This window comes from Megalobrama amblycephala, linkage group LG12, assembly GCF_018812025.1.
Source record: "Megalobrama amblycephala isolate DHTTF-2021 linkage group LG12, ASM1881202v1, whole genome shotgun sequence".
Classification (NCBI taxonomy): Eukaryota; Metazoa; Chordata; class Actinopteri; order Cypriniformes; family Xenocyprididae; genus Megalobrama; species Megalobrama amblycephala.
In genome coordinates this window covers 9,192,806-9,218,504 of record NC_063055.1, presented here as the reverse complement: position 1 = coordinate 9,218,504, position 25,699 = coordinate 9,192,806, and the positions used below count along the sequence as shown (strand labels likewise).

The following is a 25,699-nucleotide window of genomic DNA, read 5'->3' as shown; positions in this document are numbered from 1 at the left end:
AATGTACATAAAATATGCAAGAAACAGTTAAAAAACAAAGAACAAAAAGCAGAGAAATATACACTATGGACATACACACACATATATACATATATGTGTATACACGCATACCTACTTATTACATACAAAATGCAAGAGAGAAAAGATGAGTTTTAAGGCAATTCTAATAATTCTAAACTATTCTTCACTCTTGCGTCTCTTCATAAATCATTAATAAAAAATAGAATTGATAGAATTAGAGTTCATGTCATTTTGAATAAGATTACTAAAGCAAATAATCTTGCCTTCTCACACCATGTGCTCCTGTGACCTTGTGTCAGAACAGAACGTCCCACCTTTAAATGGTGCTTAATAGTGTCTCCCACACCTTACTGGATTGTTCTTTGGCACTTTCTCGACCTTTCTATTGGTTATAATCATTTAAAGAAACATTTACTAAACATAGGGCTTAAGAAAACTTTCCGTTGCCTGAGAGCATGAATTTTGCTGTAAACATGTGGAAGTAATGCATGTCTGTGTAACGGGGAAAAAGAAAACCATAATGAATTGTGCCAAAATGTTTGTTTTTCTTGTACAATAATTCTAAAATAATAATTAAAAAGAATGTATTAAAGGATTAGTCCACTTTTAAATAAACGTTTCCTGATAATTGACTCACCTCCATGTCATCCAAGATGTCCATGTCTTTCTTTCTTCAGTCGAGAAGAAATTAAGGTTTCTGATGAAAACATTCCAGGATTATTCTCCTTATAATGGACCTCAATGGGCACCAAACAGTTGAAGGTCAAAATTACAGTTTCAGTGCAGCTTCAAATTGTTCTACACAATCCCAGATGAGAAATAAGGGTCTTATCTAGAGAAACCATTGCTCATTTTCTGAAAAAAATGAAAATTATATAAGTTTTAGCCATAAATGCTCATCTTGAACTACCTCTCTTCTTCTCTATTTGAATTCAGGCAGTGTAGACACTGCTAAGTATATTACTGCCCTCCACAGGACAAAGTTTTGAACTAATTTTTATATGCAATATGCTAGTTCAATAGTATATAACAATTAGTTCAAACTTTGACCTGTGGAGGGCAGTAATACACTTAGAGAAGAAGATGAGAGCTAGTTCAAGATGAGCATTTATGATTAAAACATATATAATTTTCAATTTTTTTCAGAAAATGAGTGATAGTTTCACTAGATAAGACCCTTATTTCTCATCTGGGATTGTGTAGAACAATTTGAAGCTGCAGTGAAACTAATTTTGACCTTTAACTGTTTGGTGCCCATTGAAGTCTACTAAGAGAATAATCCTGGAATGTTTTCATCAAAAACTTTAATTTCTTTTCGACTAAAGAAAGAAAGACATGGACATCTTGGATGACATGGGGGTGAGTAAATTATCAGGAAAAGTTTATTTAAAAGTGGACTAATCCTTTAAGTACATCTAAAAGAAAGGGATATGGGGACACAGGTGACTAGGGTAATCTCAGTGGAGTCGGCCATTTTCTCCTCAGTCGCATTAAGCTATTGAGGAGAATGCTGTAAAATCGCTCTCCGGTCGAATCGAAATAAAGTGTTGTCATAAATGCTTTTTATTTCTCTTTGGGGTCACGGTTGTTCTTTTGAAAGTATTGTGTTTCATGTTTTAGCCGTGAGAGATGGAGTTGGCGGATGACTGATGTTTGTGCCGAGCTCACTGTTAGGTGCATTGGGAGCACCTGGTGTTCGTTATGTTTCTGTCTGTCTTCTCGTTGCTTGTTTCCTTTAGGCAGTGAACGGATGGGCTGTATTTCACTTCTGTACGGTGTTGTTTTATTTATTCCAGTCCAGTAAACGCGAGTGAGCTCAGCCTACGTCTCCGTGTGATCCTTTCCGGGAGGGTTGAAACAAAAGAAAGAACCAGAAGAGGGGGTTACATCTGCGAGAAGGGTGTGTCAAACGGTCACATGCAAGACGGTAATGTCACGCTTCAAAGCATTCAAAGTTCTCTGAAGGTGTAGGGGAGAGTGATGCTCCCTTCGGAGTGGAAGTTGCTCTGAATTCACTTTTCTTCCGTATTGTGACATGAATCTGAGTGTAACGGATTATCAAAAAAAAAAAAATGTGGGTTGGGGATTTGGCTCTGCATCGGTTGTTGATTGGATTTTACGATGTGGGAGTTTCACTCAGAAATGGAGGAATATGAATGTAAGTTTTCAGGGGTGGGGTTTAAATAGACCAAATAATTGGAGAAATCCAACTCATGTTCAGAGAGAAGTCGTTTTCACACATCATATATCCTATAGCCACTCCAAAATGAATTTGTGATGCAAACATGTTAACTGTTAGGCAGGCAATTTATTACGTGATGATACTTTTTACAATTTATTACTTTCCCACACTGTCAGATAAAATGGACCTCAGGACTAAAGTCACAGTCAAATGCAGAGCAGAGTAGAACACTGAAGTCGGGGACTAAAAATGACACAAACAAGGGAAGTGCTGTTCACTCACAGCTAAGTTTATCGAGCTTGGGCTTTAAATAGAACAGTGTGGCTCCTATAGGAAATGACAAGATAGTCATTAAAGGTACACGTGACCACAACAAATTAAAAACAGGAAGAGATAACAATGAGCAGGGACATGCACAGACATTTTGGGGGGCAGGGGCTCATAATTATTTATTTAAAAAAATAATAAACCCTTAAATATATTAACACAACTCTGATTTCCTTACCAATTTATTTTAATTCCCTCACACTCATGCAATTGTTTCATACTCCACAGATTTCTACAAAATAATCAGTTCACACAGAGGACATTGTCCTCTTTAGCATTCACTAGGTTTATCACAAGATAAGGCAACAGCAAAGGAAACTATGCCGCGTTCCCTATCACTCTCGCTGCATGGAAATATAAACACAATTTTATTATTATGAATATAATATTATGACTCTATTCTTTTGTATGATTGACGTTTTAGGTGAGTTTATTTCTATTAAAGCAGTCAAATGAGTGTGATCTCCTGCCAGCCAGCTGAAGATTGAACCCCTACTGATTGAGACTTGAAACAGACTTTGTGTGTGTGTTTCTTGGAACATATTCATTTTTTTTCTTTTTTTTAATTTATCATTACATTACCCATTAAGCTGGCTACCTTGATAGCATTGTTCCTCATGCTGTCTATGTAGGCAGCACACCAGGTTTTGAGAGACTGCCTCTCTGGATGTTTATTCTTTCAGTTTTTCCTCTAGAGACAGTTGAACTACAGAGACTCGTGTAGATTTCCTCATTAAAAGGAGAGAGAGAGTTTGAGCAGTGAATACAGGGTTGGATGGTTGTTGAAGCGCATTTTGACATGAACAAAACCTCAAATAGACTTACTTGTGTTGATGTTATCTGAAGAAGCTAAAAGGTCAGGTAAGATAAATGTGTTTTCTATCTAGATGTGTATGCTGCTACTGTTACTGTTTTATAGCTTAATTTGATTATTCTTCATTGGTTTTATGGTATGATTCTCGCATGTATTGTATGTCAAATTGAACAAAACAGTTTTGTAAATAAAAGAAACTATTAAAACTACGGTTGCCATGATATTGACATTAATAGACAAAATAACTAACGTTTTGAGAGAGTCACTGAAATAGAACAGGTTTTTCACACAACTTCCTCCTGCAATCCATTGTTTCTAAAGGAAAGGAGAAACGGGGCAACTTTTTGAGCAATGTTGTCGAGGGATGTTGCTTGGTCACACAACAGCCATTGAGAATGGACAGCAAATTCCGTATCCAGATAGAATTTTGTTGCCCATTCTCAATGGGAATGTGCCCAAGCATCATTGCTCAAGAAGTTGCCCCGTGTATCATCACCTTCAAATTACTCTACATTAATACTGTGTAAATGTGTTTTACAGGTAAATAATTTGTTGGCCCCAAAATGAGAATTCTAGAAGAAAGATGTCTCCTTCAATCATTATTTATAGTGAACAGTTAGCCGGGAGATGGGAGTTTTCCTTTAAAAATGCATTTCAGTGCAAATGATTAAGTATACGTAATTCAAAGAGGCCTAACGTTACCTCAAAATTAAAGTGGCGTTATTTAGCCTGTATGCAAAAACAGTTTCCAGTTAAAGAGAAAAGATTGGTTAAATTTCCACACTGCTATTAAACAGTGCATTATTCTGATGTTCAGGTCGATAGAAATGGTTCATACATTTAAAAAATACATTATTTAAACCCAGTTAACCTTCCGTGTTTGTCTATTATCTAGTTTTAGCCAATATGCTAACGTTAATGTTTTAAATATCCCGCTTCATCTGATATATCATGAGATTTTGTCCAAATGTATTCAAAAACAAGAAAAACTGAAATTTATGAAAATGTATTGTGATGCACTTAAAGGTGCAATATGTAAGATTTTTGCAGTAAAATATCCAAAAACCACTAGGCCAGTGTTATATATTCTGTTTAATAGAGTACTTACAATATCCCAAATGTTTCCAACTATTTGTAAATCGTGAGAAAATTGCAATTTTAACCAAGGCTCCAGGACGTGTGAGGAGTCGCCTGTCAATTGCGTCATACCCTCGTTACCCTCGGTTTCCGGTTTTATTTTGTAGAAACCATGGAAACACCAAAGACGCTTTAATATATGTTTTAATAGACAAGATAATAGACAACTGTTGTTATATAGCTCAACACATTTATTGTTTAAATCAATTTTCTTGATTTTTTGCGAGTACCATGCTTTACCATGCCTCAGAGAAAACACCATTTTGTGAAATAGCTAACATAGCATAATCAGATGCAGCTTTATTTTTAGTAACAGTAATACAGAATTTTCTCCAACATAAAATACGTTTTAAAATTAATTGCATGCCATTTATCAACACAAGCCATCCAATATTTAATATATCCTAAAAATCGATCTGTCTTACTGCAGTGTGTCTCAAACAAGTGTCTCACAGCAGCCGCTGAGCGAACGCACAGAGTAACGTTATAACATAATTTTCAACACACTCAAGGGCGTCTTAACTCTTAATAGTCAGAAAAACTAGCAGTTAGCACGATGGGTAATGAACCTTACTTTTTTGATTTAAATTAGACCAATCTTTTTATGTAATGTAAAAAGATATGAGCAAGTTAATTTTTTAAAAGAAAATTAGTTGAATTTAGTCTGAAGTGCAACCAGCCGATTTCATGTGTCAGACTGATTTAAAGGCATTTATTGCCAATAGACCAACACGGAAAGTTAACTGAGTTTAAAATGCTTGTGTTGGCTTGTGACCTTCCATCTTTCTCCTGATCACATTCCAGAGGTTTTCAGTGGGGATCAGGGCTGGAGATTGGGCTGGCCACGACAGGGTCGTCCACACCATCCACACTTTTATTGGCCTGGCTCTGTAGCATGGAGCATGGAGAAAAAACAATCCTCGAGTTGGGGAACATTGTCAGAGCAAAAGAAAGCAAGTTTTCTTTCAAGATAACCTTGCTTAACATCAATAATCAAAGATTGTTTTGGGGTAAACAACACCGTTTTAAGGGTGGACAAGGCTGGTGGCACCAGGGTTAATGTGCGTGCCGTACTGGTCTCAAGTTTCTCATGGAGGGGCATAAAAGGAGGTGCGACGAGAGAGCACCAGGCCTGAACTTTATATAATGTTTTCTTTATGTGTGTGCAGCACTCATCCGTGAAGAACAGCCACTTTTAGTTTTGTGTTTGTTTATTTTATAATTATTAATGTTGTTTGAAATGTTCAATTCTTCTTTTATTGTCATTGTAAAAAAATACAACATTATAAATGTTCGCCGCCTTGTCCTGCCTCGTTCTTCCCTGAGCAACTGATCTCGTTATAAACTATTTTTCTTACAGGTTAATTTTGTACGTGGTTTGAGTAGACAAATCACATAGACAAGTCCAGTTTTCAGCTTTGCCCAAATACCTGGTCCTCTCTCTCTCTCTCTCTCTATTATATATATATATATGTGTGTGTGTGTGTGTGTGTGTGTGTGTGTGTGTGTGTTGTTTTCCCAAAAACAAATCTTGGATTATTGATGATAAACTGGATTATTGATGATAAACTGGAAATGCTGAGGTTCTTCACACTTCCATAAGTAAGAAGATCCAGCCTTGAAGTAACTTAGGATGCAGAAACATAGTTCAGATAAACATATGGATAATCAATTTACACCATTCCGACTGGTTAACAGTACAGATAATTCTGGCAGCATCCCACCATGATATTCTGTTCTTTATGCAAATGAGGTGTAAGGACTTAGCCTATTTATTAGCTCAATTTAATTGTTACAGGGAATAAGAATTGAATCAACTGTAAATGATTCACTGTAAATGATTCAGAATTAATATTTAACACTTCATCAATTATTCGTCCAGCGAAAATTGAGGTTAGAGTATTTTACCAATTCTGGATAAAATATTATTCTGCGGCCAACAGTAACAATATTTTATTATGATTATTGTTATTATTGTAATTATTATATTATAAGCAAAAGGTAACTTGATCTTTTACGTTTAAGGCAGTAATTTGACACACAGCACAAGAAACTCGTATATGTGAAAATCAAAACAAGATTTATTGACTACTTCTAATGATTACAGGAAACTAAGGCTAAACACACACACACACACACACACACACATACATACATGCACACACATTCGCGGAGTTGATGAGTTATGAAAAGTCCCAAGTTCAGTGCTAACTTAACTCATAACCTGAGGAAGATCACAAAAGCAGAGCTTTGGCTTGATTCTTTAGGTTTAAAGGAGTTTCACCAGTTTCCAGCAAGAGAGAGAGAAGTTTGCTTGTACCTGCGTTTGCTGTGACAGCTGAGGTAATCGGGTTGTTCCGTGACTCGTGTACAGCGGAATCCCATTCTGGATTGGTTGTCTTTCAGGTGACGTCTTCTCGGGAAAGCCCTGTGGGTTGCGCAGAAGCTTTGAAGGATGCTGCTGGCTGGTGCAACGCGCTGTTCTGAGCGTCTGGCTTGAGCGGCTCTCTTCTTGGGAGACTTTGGTCAGATATTTCACAGAGGGTTGCGGAGTCTGGATGTGACGGCTGTCGAATGATCAGCGGCGCAGCTCGTGGTTGAAGTCGGGTGTTAGATGGAAAATCAGCCCCGGTCAATCAGTTATCAATGACCCATGCGACTTTTCCGCCGTGGTCAAAGTAGCGGTGCTTCGGCTACCGGGCTTCAACGACTGTGCTTCAGTCCGGCTTCTGACCGATTTCGAGCGATTTCTGACCGACTTTGAGCGCTTTCTGACCTATTTCAGCTTGTTCGGACAGCATAGTTTTAAAGGAGCAATTTTGGCTCCATCCTTCAGATGCGATCCTCCAATGAGACGTTGCTACGGAGATTAGACACGCCTCGTCTATTGTCTATTGATCACATCGCGTGATATCTGCAGAACATTCTCCTGTTTTATTAACAACTTTATAAAGTTTCTTAATATTTTCCTGATACTGAATTTCAATGTTTCATTCACACAGAATTACAGAGAATTATAAACTCTGTATTTAGAGCTCAAACATGACACACTTCTTCCACACATATTACTAGACTGACCTAATTAAAAACAATGATTATAAGAGAAAGAAGATGCATACAGGAATACAAACATATAATGCATTGAATCCAACATGTTAGTAATCACATCATAGCAAATGTTATTCTGGATATAGTTAATACTTTAAGTAATCGACAATTGTCCCTTTTGAGATTCAAGATTGAGTCCTTAAGCATAGCTTAAACTTTGACCGGAGTCACGAGTGACCGGGTCAGGATGGATTGCTCACACAAGGGAGGTATTGATAGGACAGATTCGTCTTTAAATCCGTTGATGGGTGTTTTCCTGTTCCGTCCGATAATACAAGAGGGTTTTGTGAGAGAATCAATAGATTTAATGTGATCAGATCCACGTGATGGGTTCTGATTAGTTTATTGCTGATGAGCTAAGAAGTCCTTTAGACAGAGTCCTTTGTTAAAAGAAGTCACGTCATCACTTCTGTTAAGGCTAGGTGTTTCCTGTCAGGAAATGGATCTTTTGGACCAAATGAAGCTTTGTTCAATCATGTTGTTCATTGATAAAGTCATTGGTAAGTTCTGTCGAGCGAGGCCCTACAGAGGTCATTTAAAGTCATTATCTTTGACGCACTGAGGCTTGTTTTTGTCAGGACTTCACTGGAACAAAACATGAAATCTATATTCACATATAGAGCACTGATACAACTTCTACACATGATTCACTGTCATAGTTTAACAGTCAAATTGTGCGATAAATCCCAAAAAGTATGACACATTTTAAGTATGCAAATGCATTAGTGGCTACATGTAATACGTTGTTACCTTCATGACCTTAGACACAGTTGTCTTTTACATGTCTCATACAGCAGTTCGAAATGAAATATAATGATTTTCAATTCATTATATAATAAAAGAAGAGGGACTGTAAATCCACCCTTCAGTAGAAAGAAGATATTTTATATACACGTTTGTGTTGTGTATTATTCCAAACAATAACCAACAAAAACCTTTATAAAATATTTATATAATGTGTATATTTTATGAAAATTATGTCATTTATCACAAGAAGATATTTATCACAAGAAGATATATATATATATCTTCTTGTGAGAAATGACAGAATTTTCATTTTTTTGCTGAACTATCCCTTTCATAAATTCAGTTTCATGGACAGCCTTGAATTAAGATTTTGTGACTGGGCCTGAAAAATCCTTGTTGAGTGAACTTTTGTGCTCACACTATGAATTGTGTCTCTGTTCTTAAACAGGTGAAGATGAGAAAGAGAAACGAGACAATAGCGTTAATCCTCACAGGTGTTGTGTGCTTCCTCATTTTCATCTACAAAAATGACACTGAAGACAACATGACACTGAATAGCAAAGACACATATGAGATGCTCCGTCATCAAACTGATTTGCTCAGATCCGAAACTCCCCAGCCTTTGTTTTCACAATGTCAACAGAATACATCTGCTTATAATGTGACTGGATTTTCTACTCTGCCAGGTCATATCCAAGATTTCCTGCTTTACCGACACTGTAGGAAATTTCCTATGCTGCTTGACCAGCCTGATAAGTGTGGCGGACCCCTGAACTCTGCAGATGTCTTTCTTCTGCTGGTCATCAAGAGTTCTCCAGAAAACTACGATCGACGAGAAGTCCTGCGGAAAACATGGGCTGAGGAAAGACTGTATAAAGGTGTGTGGATCCGTAGGGTCTTCATAATCGGAACAACAAAAACTGGCTATGAGAAGCGTAGGTTGAATAAGCTGTTGAGGCTGGAGAACAATGAGAACAAGGACATTTTGCAGTGGGACTTCAATGATTCGTTCTTTAACCTCACATTGAAGCAGATCCTTTTCTTAGAATGGATGGAAAGATGGTGCCCAAATGCTAGATTTCTCTTAAACGGGGACGATGACATCTTTGCCAATACGTTTAACATGGTTGAGTATCTTCAAGGTCAAGAGGACAATGATGGAGGCAAACATCTCTTTACCGGGCACCTCATCCAGAACGTAGGGCCTATTAGACACTCCTCAAGTAAATACTATATCCCGGTGCAGGTTCGGGAGTCTGAGAGCTATCCTCCGTACTGTGGTGGAGGAGGCTTTCTTCTCTCCGGCTTCACGGCCAGAACAATCTACAAAATGTCTCACTCTATAATTCTATTGCCCATTGATGATGTTTATATGGGAATGTGTTTGGAAAAGGCTGGCCTCAAACCTACATCCCACTTTGGTGTAAGAACTGCTGGTCTGAAAGTCCCAGCTGGGGACGTCGACAAATTTCACCCTTGCTATTACAGAGAAATCATTTTAGTCCACAGATTTCTGCCGCACATGATTTTTGTGATGTGGAATGAAATACAAAACCCACAATTGCAATGTGGAAAGACAAAGTCTGCATTTTAGAGAAGCCTATAAACAAAAGAACAGGGTGTGTGATTAATTTTAAAGGGAAACATAATAGCTGGCTGGAGTTGATGTGATAAAATTTGTTTTTAATTTAATGTTTTTATCAATTTTTACCGTTTTTACCAATGTAATTTCTCAGATAAATTATGTTGTGTATTGCACTTTAACTGAAATGAAAAGGGTGGCTGATTCTTTTTTCAGCAGTAGTAGTTGTAGTCTTCATGGTTTTATGTTTGCCTTTAAATAATCAGGGAGTGCTTCCCAAGAAATAGTACGGTGACAGGGAGGGGACATGTTCGGTTCACTTGGTTTTGTCCTGGCCACAACATATAAACTCGTGGGAACTTGATAATAACTTGTGGCCACGAGGCCATTTTGTCGAGGTAACGACATCTTTATGGCGTGGCCACGCGATGTAAAGTCGTGGCCTCGAGATCATATGGTGAGGGAACAATATATTTTTCTCGTGGCTACAACTTCATTATGTTGACAGAAAAGTATATTTGGTCTTTGGCCTGTACTAGATATAATTAAAAGTATAAGTTCTAAGTAGAGGTGGAAATCGCAGGGTACCTCACGATATGATCGACGCTAGACAATCCTATAATGATACATCATGATATCTGTATAACTATGAAAATAAAATGCCAGTGAAAAGGTTAAAAGGTTAGTTCACCCAAAAATGAAAATTCTGACATTTATTACTTACCCTCATCCACACCCGTAAGACCTTCATTAATCTTCAGAACACAAATGAAGATATTTTTGTTGAAATCCGATGGCTCAGTGAGGCCTCCATAGGGAGCAATGACACTTCCTCTCTCAAGATCCATAAAGGATAAAATTCCGGGCTTGCAGACGGGTGCGTTGTATGTCTTGAGCTCTCTAGGCTTGTCCCAGATTCTATGAATATTTCGCCATCCAATTGACCCTTCGCACTAGACCCGCCTCCCTTAGTTACTATTGCTTTGTCCGACAAGCCATGGCACTGTCACACCACACGCAGTGAAAAATACATCGCAGAGCAAAGAGGATACGGACACACCGACAGACAAGACAAAGCAGGTTACTTATGATATTAAACAAAGTCCCAGCTTTCAAACTGTGTAGTTTTTTTTAAGAAATTCAAACAATAAAAACCGTTTTGTGGCTCTTTAATGTGTCGTGACCATGGTCGTGACAGATTGCTGTAGCGCCTCAGCTCAAGAGGCTCGTAAACCGATCATCTCTTCCTTCTAGTCCATTTATAGCATCAAATAAACATGAATGAACATGAGAATGAATGTTGTTTCAAACGCGGAAAGATGTCAATATACACAATTTTTCAAGTTTAACTCCACCGAGCAGTAGGGGTAAAATCTTCTAACTCCTGACTGCTATGGCGGATTCGGCGTTCTGATTGGTTAGATCGCTTGTCAGTCATACTCCCGGCGAAGGGTCAATTCCCCTAATTTGCTCAATTTAAAATGACTAATGGCATGGAACTTTAAAACACCAAAATCTGCACCATGACAAAAAAGAATCTTCCTTTATCACTAACTAACTACGCAATCGATGGCCATGTATGCTACAAAGATGGAGGTCGAGCCCACAGAGAAAACGAAAAGAAAAGGCCCTTTCTCGCCGTTAAAGAGCGCACCAACAGCTAAAAGAAAGGATACGGGAATAGAAGGGAAAGAAGAAGGTATGAATGTGATCCTGGAAGCGATAAAGCAGCTAACTGATAAGGTGGATACACTAGGCACCCAGCTGCAGCAGAACTCCGTCATGTTGACTAGCAGAGCTAAGGCAGTCGAATTTAACGCGGCAGAAATTAAAGACTGCAAAACTCAGTTGCAGTCTTCTGTTCGGGAAGTGTCGGATTTGAAAAAGAATAACGCAGAGCTGATGGAATGTGTCTTAAGCTGGGCATACACTGTGCGATTTTCGTCCGATTTTGAGCCGAATTCTGACTTGTGCGACTTTTTTTTGAGTCGGGCCGATTTTCAGCTTTGTCGTGTGTCGTTTGTCGTGCAGTGTTCCTGCAGTGTACACGGGGAAACGAGTGGCGATGAACCTCTCCCGACTGGCAATCGCATGGTCGGATGAAGTTCTGGCATGTCAGAAATTTGGTCGCCCCTCATGAGGATATTGCACAGTTGAAGCAGAGCTACGAACCGACTTGCCTAAACTCTGTGTTTTTCCCCCCACTGCGCCTGCGCGAAAAAAGAAATTAAACCAATCTTTAATGCAGCAAGAAAGAAAACGAAAAGAGGGAGATCTTTAAGTTCTGTAGCTATCAAACTAGCTGCAATTTAGCAAAATGTTGCTTACCTCCTGATGGATAAACCCACGGTGCCTCTTGTATTAATTTACTTGATCATTAATTTATATGTTTCGCTTTTCACTTTCTATTTACTCATGTAGGCTATTTAATATTCACTTAATTTTATTAAATGCGGAAATGTGAACTGTTGTCCATCATTTGGCAATTGGTGATAAAGAAAAATGTCACGTCTCATATAGGAATTTTTTCCATTTTAAACCAGGAAGGCGAGTCAGTGTCTACTTTATATTACACAAGCAATGTGCAAACTTTGCGCGAGAGTTATGCCGATGAAGACGTCTCAATCCCCTGTAAATTATTCACCAGCCTTTACAAAAAAATAAAAGTAAAACCGACGAGCTTTCGGTGCATATTCTCTCAGAGACAACGAGAGATAAATCCTACTTCAACCTGATAACGGTAGGCTATATATCTTAATTTATTTTCTTAATATTTCTCTTGTGGCCCATAAACTGTATGTAGTGGGTGAAAAAATGAGAAGTATTTCGTATTAAACAGGTTGTTTTTGAAGTGAAGCTGCTTTTCATTGACTGATTATTGCAGTCTGCGAACACATAGGCTATGTTAATAATTTTAATTATATGCCTTTAATTCATTGTATAAATGTCTTTAAATAATTTTCAGTGAGGAGTAATTATAAGCTAATCAAATCTTTTATTATCCTTGCAGCGCGTCAGTTATGCGGTGATGCGCTATGAAATATTGCGGGCCAAATGAATTGTAGCTAATATCAATTTAATATTAAATAGGCCTACCCTATACTACTACTACTACTACTACTACTACTACTACTACTAATACTAATAATAATAGTAATAATAGGCTAATTATTATTATTATTTAATATATGAATTGGAAATGCTAAATCCTCGTGATATCCATAGCTGATGCTTTTGACAATATCTCTGGAAACATATTGTCTATCGGCGCATCCCAGTACGTGGGTTTATCGTGCATATTTCAAACGCATAGTGTGAGCAGTCAAGTCACGTCTCGACCATCGGACCGCATAGTGTGAGCACTTAAATAAAGCGTTTTGGCTTTCCATCGCACGCGATCTACTCGTACAGTGTGAGTTGGTAACCTTGCTGAAATCGCACTGATATCGCACAGTGTATGCCCAGCTTTAGAGCTTGAACGATACAAACGCCGGTGGAATCTTCGGATTCGTGGACTAAAAGAAAAGGAAGGTGAAGATATACGTGATGCGGTCGCTGATTTACTGGTGAAAATCTCCCCTTCGTGGTCCTCAAACATCAACCACATTGTGGACTCAGTTCATTGAATAGGGAGACGTGAAGTCAACAAAACAAGGCACGTCATCATTCAGTTTAAGGCAGGCATACACTGTGCGATTTTCGTCCGATTTTGAGCCGAATTCTGACTCGTGCGACTCTTTTTTGAGTCGGGCCGATTTTCAGCTTTGTCGTGTGTCGTTTGTCGTGCAGTGTTCCTGCAGTGTACACGGGGAAACGAGTGGCGATGAACCTCTCCCGACTGGCAATCGCATGGTCGGATGAAGTTCCGGCATGTCAGAAATTTGGTCGCACCTCGTGAGGATATCGCACAGTTGAAGCAGAGCTACGAACCGACTTGCCTAAACTCTGCGTTTTCCCCCCACTGCGCCTGCGCAAAAAAAGAAATTAAACCAATCTTTAATGCAGCAAGAAAGAAAACGAAAAGAGGGAGATCTTTAAGTTCTGTAGCTATCAAACTAGCTGCAATTTAGCAAAATGTTGCTTACCTCCAGTTCGTGTTGCATGATGGATAAACCCACGTCTTTCAAGCCACCTGGGTGTACATAACCTGGCCTCTTGTATTAATTTACTTGATCATTAATTTATATGTTTCACTTTTCACTTTCTATTTACTCATGTAGGCTATTTAATATTCACTTTATTTTATTAAATGCGGAAATGTGAACTGTTGTCCATCATTTGGCAATTGGTGATAAAGAAAAATGTCACGTCGCAATATAATTTAGATAGAATTTTTAATATAATTTTTTCCATTTTAAACCAGGAAGGCGAGTCAGTGTCTTCTTTATATTACACAAGCAATGTGCAAACTTTGCGCGAGAGTTATGCCGATGAAGACGTCTCAAACCCCTGTCAATTAATCACCAGCCTTTACAAAAAAATAAAAGTAAAACCGACAAGCTTTCGGTGCATATTCTCTCAGAGACAACGAGAGATAAATCCTACTTCAACCTGATAACGGTAGGCTATATATCTTAATTTTCTTAATATTTCTCTTGTGGCCCATATATGTACTGGGTAAAAAAATGAGGAGAAGTATTTCGTATTAAACAGGTTGTTTTTGAAGTGAAGATGCTTTTCATTGACTGATTATTGCAGTCTTCGAACACATAGTTAATAATTTTAATTATATGCCTTTAATTCATTGGATAAATGTCTTTAAATAATTTTCAGTGAGGAGTAATTATAAGCTAATCAAATCTTTTATTATCCTCGCCGCACGTCAGTTATGCAGTGATGCGCTATGAAATATTGCGGGCCAAATGAATTGTAATATCAATTTAATATTAAATAGGCCTACTACTACTACTACTACTACTACTACTACTACTACTACTACTACTACTACTACTACTAATAATAATAGGCTAATTATTATTATTATTTAATATATGAATTGGAAATGCTAAATCCTCTTGATATCCATAGCTGATGCTTTTGACAATATCTTTGGAAACATATTGTCAATCGGCGCATCCCAGCGCGTGGGTTTATCGTGCAGATTTCAAACGCATAGTGTGAGCAGTCAAGTCATGTCTCGACCATCGGACCGCATAGTGTGAGCACTTAAATAAAGCGTTTTGGCTTTCCACCGCACGCAATCTACTCGTACAGTGTGAGTTGGTAACCTTGCTGAAATCGCACAGATATCGCACAGTGTATGCTCGCCTTTACTCAGAGATTACCTACACCGAGACGCGCTGTGGAGAATGACCAAGGATCACGCGATTTGCAAAGAGCTACGTATCAGCTTTATCGAAGACCTCTGCAAAGCTGACAGAGAAACCTGAGCTGCTCTGTGGCCAAAGATAAAAGCAGCAAGAGATGCTGGAAAGCGTGCATATTACAGAAGTGGTGCTGGATACATCAACGGACAGATAATTACTTGAGAGCACACAAGGTAGGCTACATGATTAAGGGCCTTTAAGGTTTGAAAAGGCCTTTTGACTTGAACTTTGAAGTCCAAGATATGTTTGGATGGTTTATCTGCATTTGTTGCTTATTGTAGGGACCATGCCTGTTTGGGCTTCTTTGTTGATTATCTTCAAAACTAAGTCTGTTACACATTATTATTTTCTAGGTTGCTAGTTGTTTGTTATGAATAATTTTTTTTCTTGTATTTCACGTAATGCTAGGGGCTTAAGAGAGAACAGAGAAAATCAATATTTTTGTTTTGTAAGGGCGAAAAAGCACACTTTATTTTGTTGCAAGAAACATTCAAAACCGGAAGACGAAAAATTTTGGATAAACCAATGGGGAGACAAAATTATATTTGATCATCCACAAGATCAGCAGGTGTAGCTATTTTGTTTTGTAACTCACCTGGTAAAGTAGTGACATCTAGATTTAGCAATAATTGTCACTAGCTAATTTGTGTCCTGAATATGGATGATCGCTTCTGTATGCTGATCAATATTTATGGTTTTAATAATGTAATTCAAAACAGACAATTGGCTTCAGAAATGTCAAATGTCATTGTGAACCTTAAACTCATTTATCCAACTGCTATCATAATAATGGGGGGTGACTTTAATATGGTTAACAATGAATGGCTTGATAGACATCCTTCCAGAGGTCATCACAGCTCTTGTAACCCTGTTTTAACACACTTTTGTCGCACTCATGATTTACTGGATCCCTGGCGCTTCAAATACCCTAACACTAAGCAATATTCCTGGTTTAAACCAAATGACACAGCTAAATCGAGAATAGATTTTTGGTTAATTTCAGTTTCTGTTGTAAACTTTATCACCGAATGCTGTATGTCAGCAGCCCCCCTCACAGATCACTCTGTTATTAAACTGATTTTCAATCCCCCTAATTCTGGTTCATGGAATTACTGGAAATTCAATTCTAGTTTATTAAAATGCCAATCATTCAATGAAGGTATTAAAGCCATAGTCTCTAATGTGATGTCTGATGAATCGATAATATCCTACATTTCTAAATGGGAATTCCTTAAATTTAAAATCTGAGAATATTCAATTCAATTTGGGAAAACACTCAATAAAAGTAATAGATTACATGAAAGTAATATTATCAAAGAAAAAAATATCATAATAAAATATCACCTACTGATAGTGATAAAAAGAAACTACAAAATCTCCTAAACAGATGTGATGAAATATATCTTCGTAAACCTGAAGGGGCCTTTATCAGGTCTAGGGCAAAATGGATTGAGGATGGGGAAAGAAGTACCTCATATTTCTGTCGGTTAGAAAAAAGAAGGCAAGAGAGACTTTCAATTAAAGCCCTATCAATCCAGGGCCAGATAACTACAGATCAAGCCTCAATTACTAAGGAAGTTGTCTCCTTTTATAATAACCTGTATTCCTCATCTTTTTCCTTAGATGATGCAGCTTCCTTTTTCAACCAAATTAAACATCTTATTCCTCAAATAGATGATTGTGTAGTGCTGTGTGATGCTAATATTTGTCTTTAGACAAATCTCCAGGGTGTGACAGCCTTACTGCTAACGTCTTAACACTTTTGGATTCTATTAAAAGACCCCTTTTTGTTTATGGTAAAAGAAGCAACAGAGAGTATGACTTTCCCTCCCACTATGAAACAAGGTATAATAACTTTAATACCCAAACCTGATAAAGAACCCAACATTTTAGATAACTTTAGACCAATCACATTATTAAATACTGATTATAAAATTGTTACCCTGGTATATGCTAACAGATTAAAAATATTTTTACACAAAATTATAAGCGATTCCCAATCAGGTTTTATGAAAGGGAGATCTATTCACAACAATATTCGTCTAGTGCTCGATCTTTTAGATTACAGGCATCTAATAGAAGATGAAGGCTTTATTTTCTTCATTGACTTCTATAAGGCATTTGATTCAATTGAGCACCTCTTTATTTTTGACTGTTTAACATTGTTTGGCTTTGGAGATAAATTTCAAAAACATTATAAAATCCCTTTATAAAAATTCCAATAGTTCAATTTCTTTATTAAGTGGTACATCGGCAAGATTTCCCATCAATCGTGGCATAAAACAGGGCTGTCCTATTTCCCCTTTTCTTTTTATTATAACCACAGAAATGCTTTCTATCTTTATCAAAAACTTAAATATAGCCCCATTAGATGTTCTTGGCCAACCAGTAATCATCAGTCAGTTTGCAGATGATACTACTATTTTTATGAAGCAGTTATCAGAGGTGCCTAAAATACTACAATTAATGCACACCTTCTCCAAAGCCTCTGGCTTAAAAATTAATCTGAACAAATGTGAGTTAATGCCAATTCTTCAATGTCACTTAACAGAGGCATACAATGTTTTCCAATTAAATTGTCCCAGTTTCTCCAACAGGTCTTGTTATACTGGAAGATTCTATACAACCATAATTTCACACCACACAATACACCACTATGGAATAATTACAATAAGAAAGAAATCTCTGTATGACAAAGACTGGATGGAGAAAGGTATTTGGTCAGTGTCCCATTTAATTGATGGTAATAATGGAATTATATCATATGAGAATTTCTGTTAAGTATAATTTACTTTGCAATAAGGCCAAATTAAACTATTACTAAAGCTATCCCTAACTCTGCTATTTGTCTAATTAAAGAAATTTTATCTTATTCTATTTCCAAGACCCCGCTTCTTCCAGTACTTTTAATTGAAGGTTGTGATTTTAAAGGAGGTAAACTTTCAAACAAAATTATCAGAAATAGGTTTAACAACATTTCTTTTCCTATAGTAGCTTATAGAAATTTAATTTCACATAATTTCTCCAAAGATATCATTCACATACGTAGAACTAAATATTTAAAATTTCCTTTACCTCCCAAAATTAAAGAAAATAATTTTAAAATTTTAAATGGGATATATCCATCCAGTGATTTCCTACGACTTAGATTTGGGTTTGATTCTAATAAATGTATATTTTGTGATGATATTGAAACCACGGATCTATTTTCTCATTGTATGTATGTGGAGGCTCTATGGTCTGATTCTAATAAATGTATATTTTGTGATGATATTGAAACCACAGATCTATTTTTTCATTGTATGTATGTGGAGGCTCTATGGTCTGATATTCATGACTGGCTTTGTCCAAATGTGCTTCATCTTGGAAACTTCACTCTTAAGGACATCACCTATGGACTAATAATGAACAGTAACAAAGATGACTTCCTGATTAACAACATTCTTATGCTGGGAAAATTTTATATACACAAATCTAAGTACTTGAAGGTGAAACCAATGTTTCTTATATAAAAGCCCTCAAAGTGATGAAAAAGAAAAATGCAATAAAGCTTTTTTCCATTGTAGAAGAATATGATTTAATAGAAAAACCCTAGCCACCTTTCTCAGATTTTATTTAATTATTATTTATTTTACAATTATTAATTTTCTTTTATGTTATATTGTATTCTCTCATGCACCTGTTCTGTAATTTGTAATGCAACAATATGTTAATAATGCCATGTTGTTTGTACATTACTAATTGGTTAATAATAAAAAATGTTTTTTAAAAAAGGTCCATGAAGGTACTAAAAATATAGGGCTGTCAATCGATTAAAAATTTTAATCTAATTAATTACATACTCTGTGATTAATTAATCTAAATTAATGGCATACATCATTTTTGCTGTGAAGGTATTAAATATTTCAATTCAAATGAATCAATGCAGGGTTTTTCCTGGGTCAAAAATGGTCTTTGGTGGTGACAGACATGGTCATTCACACAAACAGTAAAAAGTGCCCTACCCACGTGATCTGCGAGCCCGATACTGACAATAAAGTACCCGTCACTCTCACTGTAATTCTTTCTTGCTCTCTTTTCAAAAAATAAAAAAGTGATTTTATAGCTTTGTAAGAGAAGATGCTATTTTGCTAAACCTGAAAAGTATTAAAAAGTAGAATTTAGAAGTGATATTAACTAATAATATAATATTCTACCATATACAATTGAATGCACATAGCTAACAACAACTTGCTTTGTTCTGGTTTTACCTCACTCCAGTATAAACTGATTTTATAGGTAGGCCTTATGTACTACACATTGTCATTTAAATAACCTGAAAGTATTGTGGATTATTAAGGCTAATTTTACTAACCACTCTTGCTAAATGGGGTAAGCACACTTATGTAGCATGTAGCGTGCAACTTAACTGATGTGCTACAACTACTAATGATATTCAGTATGGGCCAATAGGTATCAGAAGTAAGGAAAGTCTACTGGAGAGAGGAGATGATGCAGCAGGTGAGTAAATGGTTGAGAAAGTTTCGATTTGATTTAGTAAATTGTATTTATAGGAAAAGTTTCTCTTTTTTTGTATAAGAACAATTGATTGGTAACAGTGAGGATCAAAACAGTTAACCAACTCTTATGTCACTTCTTATAGGGCCAAGAATTCAACAACTTGACAGCTTCAATTCAATTTGAAGTTTCACACTCTTCACAAAATGTAAAAATAAAGAAAACTATCAAAAAACAATGTGCCTGTTTCTTTCACTTTAAGCAAGGTATTTTACAATAATATAACCTTCAACAAAATATTATATTCAATAACCCAAAAGGAAATATAATTGGATATTCAGTTTGACTCAAAACACTGAATATGATTTAGAGTTGATTAAAACAAATCACTTTCCTTTTCAAATTCAACAGTATGATCAACAATACGAGTTGAAAATGCACGAAACTCTTAAATGATTCAATCGAACAAAGTTCATGGATCAAACGACTCAGTTGACCAAAGTCTGTGAATCAAATTATTCAGTTCAAAGAGTCGTTGAACTCTTTCGATTAGTTCAAGTTCAAAAGATAATCTCTCCTTTTTGAAGCAAAAATATCAAATGTGTTCGACGAATAAAAGTCTTGTGTCCAAAAAAACAAGGGAAAAAAATGGAATTCTCCTACCAGTTGATGGTTTCAAAGCACAATTCAAAGTGGAAACAGGTCCGTGGGTAGCTCGCCATTGTGCACGTTTAACTGCGTCCGATACACAGACGATTCCTCTTCCAAAAGGATTAAATATGGCACAAAACAGGAAACTCTCGCAGATCACGTAGGAAGAAACATAAAAACAAAAAAACCCAGCCTTGCATAAACAAGGCAGAACAACAATTAATATCAAATTCAAACATTCATCAACAAATATCGTATTTGCGCTTCAAATAACACATTAACTCATCATTTTAACACTTATTGAACTTATTGATACTTAATCGTCACACTTTATGGCATTTCATTAGCTCGTTAACACTTTCACACGTGAGTTAGCTTTAGCCCTTGTGCTATTACTACTGCACACGCTGTACTCACGTGGCCTAACTTATATATAATCACTTTTCACATCAATTTACTTACTGAATTAACGACTCTTTTCTCATATAATATATGACTTAAAATGTGACTCACCAAGGTGATAACTTCAGATATATTCAAAGTATTTATTGTATTCGATCTATTTTCTCACAGCTGCTTCTCTCACTGGCTCTCTCTCTCTGACTCTTTCTCCTCCTCTGACTCACGCTGGCAGTGCAGCAGCGCCGGCGCAGCCTGTGGGCGGGACTTATGGAGGTGCTGCTAACACTGGCTCTTTGGAGAGTCAGTCACAGAAATGAGAGCCGCTATTGGACAAAGCAGTTTTCCTTCTGGAACTTTCCTCTCTTCTTCATTTTCTTAGCTTACAACTTTATCTTTAAATCATTTTTAATCTTTTAACTGGTAACCTGATTACCCGGGTTACACTTATGTTCTCATTTCAGAGTTGTTCGAGTAAATGATTCATTATAGACCGTGTGGACAGATCAGTTGTTGTCATGATTTATTAAAATTAATCTGTTCAAATGAGTCATTAGGTCGCGAATTGGACATTAGCCCAATAGTATCCAGCTGCAGACCCGCAGCACCACAGTTTCAGAACCGCAGCCACAGAACGGAAGTGAGGGGCGGGGCTTAACAGTCTTATTTGCGCTAGCCATACATGTAATTTTCTTTTGTTAAATATAAGTTGTTTTTACATGGATTTTGATCGGATCGATGTCTACAGTATTTAACAACAATACTTTTAAATAAAGTCATTTTTCTGTTCATATAGGCCTAATATGCATAAGATATCATCAGGGCCGGGTCTAGGGGGGGGCTAGGGGGGGCATTGCCCCCCAGAATTTCCTTGTGCCCCCCCAAAAATGTGCAGCCAACAATAAAAATGAATAAGCCTACATAAACATTAAAAACGTCTTATCTATTGAATAAGGATCGGCCACTTTAATCACAGAAAAAAAAGTGAATATTATGCTTATAATGATATTTAATCTCACAAAAATGGACTTAAAATCCAAAAACATGCGAACTGGGAAGTAACGAACATTAATCAGAAAACACGTCGAAAACAAGTGTACACCTAATCTTCAAGCAAGTAGCCTAAAAAAAATATCACAATGAGGATCACATCTGCATCAGCCGAACATATTTTCTGCATGCTGAGATAGCTGTCAGCGAACATTTCCTCAGTAATTTCGTTAACAATGAATAATTTGAACATTATATCCAGGGGCGGCGCTAGGGGTGGGCTAAGGGGGCTGGAACCCCAAATGTTTTTCCAAAAGCCCTGAATCTTTCAGGTTTGAGGTTTCTGTGCTGCGTGTTTTAAAGAGAAGTGTGTATCCGAAAATACAATGTAGACTGAGACTCTATATCACAACTAAAAAGATGTTTGAGCCCTCTTTCATGACCAGGTACAAGTCAATGCTGTTTCTTTGTTCCATTTGCACTCTGTACATGGGTTGAAGCTCTCAGTTTTGAGCTTCCAAAGTGCACCAGACTGATGCATTTAACCTTAAAATACACAAAAATTTCTTACCGGGGGGGCATGCCCCCGGACCCCCCTAGATGATGGTATATAATGTACATTTTATGAACTTTAACCAAGAATACTACAAAAAACGCTCCTTTCATGTCAGTAAATTAAAATGTCATTGGACAAATATAGATTTCGGTTAAGCCCCGAATGTTTACAATGTCTGGCTCCGCCCCTTATTATGTCCATAAATAATTCACATGGCCTACATAGCCAGTACAAATTAGGCTATAGCCTATAATTTGTTAGCCACAAGACAATTCTTGATGAATCAAAAAAACAAAAAGTTAGCTATGAATATTGGCCTAGAAAATGCTGCCCTACCAAAATTTGTGATTGCCCCCCCCAGTCCAGCAAGCCTAGTACCGGGCCTGGATATCATGATGTATAAAGAGCAACATTTTAAAACAGTCTATTCTACTGCGAGGATATAGACTACAACTATACCCCGTTTTTATTTTTAATTATTTCCTCCACGTACCAAATAATACTTAACGACAGAGTTTGAGAAGATTTATTTATTTATTTAAGTTTTTTGTATTAATTCAAACATATATTAATAAATGTGTAACATTTGACTGTATATTTGATTGTATTATTTCCTTTATGTTCAAATTGTTACCAATAATACTTAGATTATGTAACGTAGGCTATTTAATGTGAAATAAACATAACCATTTTTTAAAAAAAGCCTTGAACAAGTGAAATGTGTTTCTCTGTATGAAAACAAATAGGATATTTAAAAAATATTTCTAAAATAATAGGGTTAAAACATATTTAAACTGCTCATAATAAAATAAAAACAAGCAAAAACAAATAGGCCTAATCATCTTAAAACACTTAAAGATTATAAGCCCATATCATGGCATTTCTGTGGAAAAACATAATATTGATATTTATTTAGTAATATTTATTTCCATTAATTTTAATTAAAAAGTTAATTGTTACTTTGAAATTTAGCTTTATATTGAGGGCCAAGTGGCTGAATTACATATCATCCTGTTTATAAAAAAATACTCCTACATCTGGGATAGATTTGTCCTAAAAATATGGGAACATTATGATCAGCCATCATGACAGTTCTAATCATCTGTCTGTAGATTACGAGATCCTTCATGCGACCGGCACTCTCCCCAAGAGCGATGGCTTCTGGAGAAGACCGAACATGTTCAAAAAGCAACAACAGGATGTTTTTGAGGAGAGATACCTGCGATTCATCTCTGTTCTGGGGAAGGTACAATGTAAAAAGCATACAGAAACATTCCACCGATAGAGGGCGCTGTTGTACATTTCATAACAGCTCTAGCCTGCAGCCTGTTGGAGCAAAGCCTAACAGTTAAGACAACCCTTAGGGCCAGAATCTGGATTAAAAATATCTGGAATTGTGAAATCCCATGTTTTTCTATCCAGGATCAGGTAATCCATATTACATTTGTGCTGGTTTTTCAAAGCAAAATTGGATTGCATCACCCTGATCCAGATACAGATGCACACTTTCTCAGATGACCAAATCTGGATTACTAGTGCTCTAGCTGTTTGGGGATTATTGTATTGCACCAAAATCTCTTTTTCACTTTACAGTAGGTTACTGAAAGGCAAAAAAATTTAGCCTAATGTCTACTTCTAATTTATTACTTTAACAGTTAAACTAATCAAGAGCAAAATAAAAAAATGTGTGTGTATGTATATTACATGAAAAAAATGTATTTTTGACCCGTTTTAAAGTTATTACATTTTTGTTCTTGAACCAGCCTTCTGACGGGATCAGTATAATCCAGATTTTTTTGGATCAAAGGTATCCCAATCTTACTAAAAACAATTGAACAACACAAACTGATGATTTTATCCAGATAAACCCAAGGTTGGATTTTGTGATCTAATCTGAATTCAGAATCTTTTTTCCTTTTGAACAACCCATTTTCCAGATTTGATCCAATCCGATAGCCGAAATCCTATCAGATTACTTTTGAACAACTTGCCCTACGTGATAATAAGGCCTGGTTTCACAGCCGGGGCTTAGCCTAAGCCAGGATTAGGCCTAAATTCAATTAGGATATTTAAGTAACTTTTATAAACGTAGAAAAAAAACATTACTGGTGTGCATCTTGAGACAAAACAATGGCACTGACATGTTTTATGATATGTCATTGCAAGTTGCTTTCAGTTAAAACAGCTCAAACATGCATTTTAGTGCATGTTTAGCCTTGTCTGTGAAACCAGTGGTATGTGTTTTTAATGTATGTAATGGACTGTTGTAGATGGGTACTTTCAGTAGATACTTGACTGATTAGAATAGTCTTACAAGTTAGGCCTACTAAAAGGAGTTTTTCCTCTTTAGTTTCAAGTCATTTAGTTAAGACTGCTCATTACTTTTAAAGTCAACATTATATAGATTGGTCTAATGTGAATCCAAAAAGTAAGACTGATTACCCCTTAGTTAGACTAGCTCTTAAGACACAGTCTTAACATAGTGGCTAATACTGGCAATGTTTATGCAGCTGATATACTTCAATATCAATTTTCAATCAGAACTTTAAAGCATAAATGAAGATTGATGGGTTTTAACTGTTTCTGTGTGCGTGTTAGGGTAACTTTGGCAGTGTCGATCTTTGTCGTTATGATCCATGGGGTGATAACACTGGAGATCTGGTTGCTGTCAAAGAACTTCAGTCCAACAAACAAGCCACCATGGCAGATTTCCAGAGAGAGATCCAGACCATCAGCTCCCTGCACTGTGACTATATTGTCAAATACAAGGGCATCTGCTACAGTGCAGGTCAGATTACCTTTGATAATTACCAATCAATTTCCAATCTGTCCAGCCTGCCCATTCCAACGTACCTTATTTTTGAACTCCTCACAGGTCGACTCAGCACAAAACTGGTGATGGAATACCTTCCGTATGGCAGTCTAATCGGATATATGGAGAAACACCGACAGAATGTGTGCACCCGCAAACTGTTGCTCTTTGCCTTGCAAATCTGTAAGGTACATTCAGACTAACAAACACCAGAACAAACGTTGGGTTCAAACAAACTTTTTTTTTTTAACCACTTCAACTCTGCGGCCTACATCGGACAATATTGCATCATCATAATTATTTACAAAAATCTATAAATTGTGGAGCACAAAACTAGACACATAGGGTATCTTTTAAAAGCTTAGAACCTCAGCTTTCTTGCCAATCCCATCACTTTTGCATTTGTATTACAAAAAAAGAACATAATAAGGTCTAAATTCAACCCCCCGCGACGACCCCCCCCCCCCCTTGAAAAAAACATATTCATAATATTCAAATTAATATTTATATCACACAAACTCACCAAACATAGACAAGTCGTATAGCAAA

General features: G+C 36.7%; 2 protein-coding genes and 1 long non-coding RNA gene across 5 annotated transcripts; 2 read left to right on the top strand and 1 right to left on the bottom strand.

Annotated features, from left to right (window-relative positions):
- Window positions 1-1,407: 1,407 nt before the first annotated feature.
- On the top strand, window positions 1,408-10,142 carry LOC125280378 (N-acetyllactosaminide beta-1,3-N-acetylglucosaminyltransferase 3-like). Of its 3 annotated transcripts, none has more exons than XR_007187589.1 (2): window positions 1,408-3,391; window positions 5,286-5,986. XR_007187589.1 is itself a non-coding variant. In XM_048210885.1 (2 exons), the coding sequence occupies exon 2, from the start codon at window positions 8,791-8,793 to the stop codon at window positions 9,928-9,930; it is 1,140 nt and encodes a 379-aa protein (XP_048066842.1). In that variant the 5' UTR covers window positions 1,505-3,386; window positions 8,785-8,790; the 3' UTR covers window positions 9,931-10,142. The 3 variants fall into 3 exon arrangements, 2 of the variants coding, with proteins under 2 accessions (XP_048066842.1, XP_048066841.1); XM_048210885.1 differs by lacking the exon at window positions 5,286-5,986 and adding an exon at window positions 8,785-10,142 and having other exon boundaries at window positions 1,505-3,386; XM_048210884.1 differs by lacking the exon at window positions 5,286-5,986 and adding an exon at window positions 8,785-10,142 and having other exon boundaries at window positions 1,506-3,391.
- Window positions 10,143-19,772: 9,630 nt separating this feature from the next.
- Window positions 19,773-21,224, bottom strand: LOC125280340. The gene is made up of 2 exons (XR_007187580.1): window positions 20,907-21,224; window positions 19,773-20,586 (listed from the first exon to the last, which is right to left on the bottom strand). It is a non-coding gene; the product is annotated as an uncharacterized LOC125280340 (long non-coding RNA).
- A 2,171-nt stretch (window positions 21,225-23,395) lies between these two features.
- On the top strand, window positions 23,396-25,368 carry LOC125279984 (tyrosine-protein kinase JAK3-like). Its single transcript, XM_048210232.1, has 3 exons — window positions 23,396-23,584; window positions 24,937-25,126; window positions 25,214-25,368. The coding sequence occupies exons 1-3, from the start codon at window positions 23,411-23,413 to the stop codon at window positions 25,351-25,353; spliced, it is 504 nt and encodes a 167-aa protein (XP_048066189.1). The 5' UTR covers window positions 23,396-23,410; the 3' UTR covers window positions 25,354-25,368.
- Window positions 25,369-25,699: the final 331 nt, after the last annotated feature.

Excerpts from the sequence above, each read along its gene's own strand:
- LOC125280378 (XM_048210885.1), top strand. The coding sequence starts at position 8,791 with ATGAGAAAGAGAAACGAGACAATAGCGTTAATCCTCACAGGTGTTGTG.
- LOC125279984 (XM_048210232.1), top strand. The coding sequence starts at position 23,411 with ATGATCAGCCATCATGACAGTTCTAATCATCTGTCTGTAGATTACGAG. Across the intron at positions 23,585-24,936 it reads TCATCTCTGTTCTGGGGAAG|GGTAACTTTGGCAGTGTCGA; the intron begins GTACAATGTAAA and ends TGTGCGTGTTAG. Across the intron at positions 25,127-25,213 it reads GGGCATCTGCTACAGTGCAG|GTCGACTCAGCACAAAACTG; the intron begins GTCAGATTACCT and ends AACTCCTCACAG.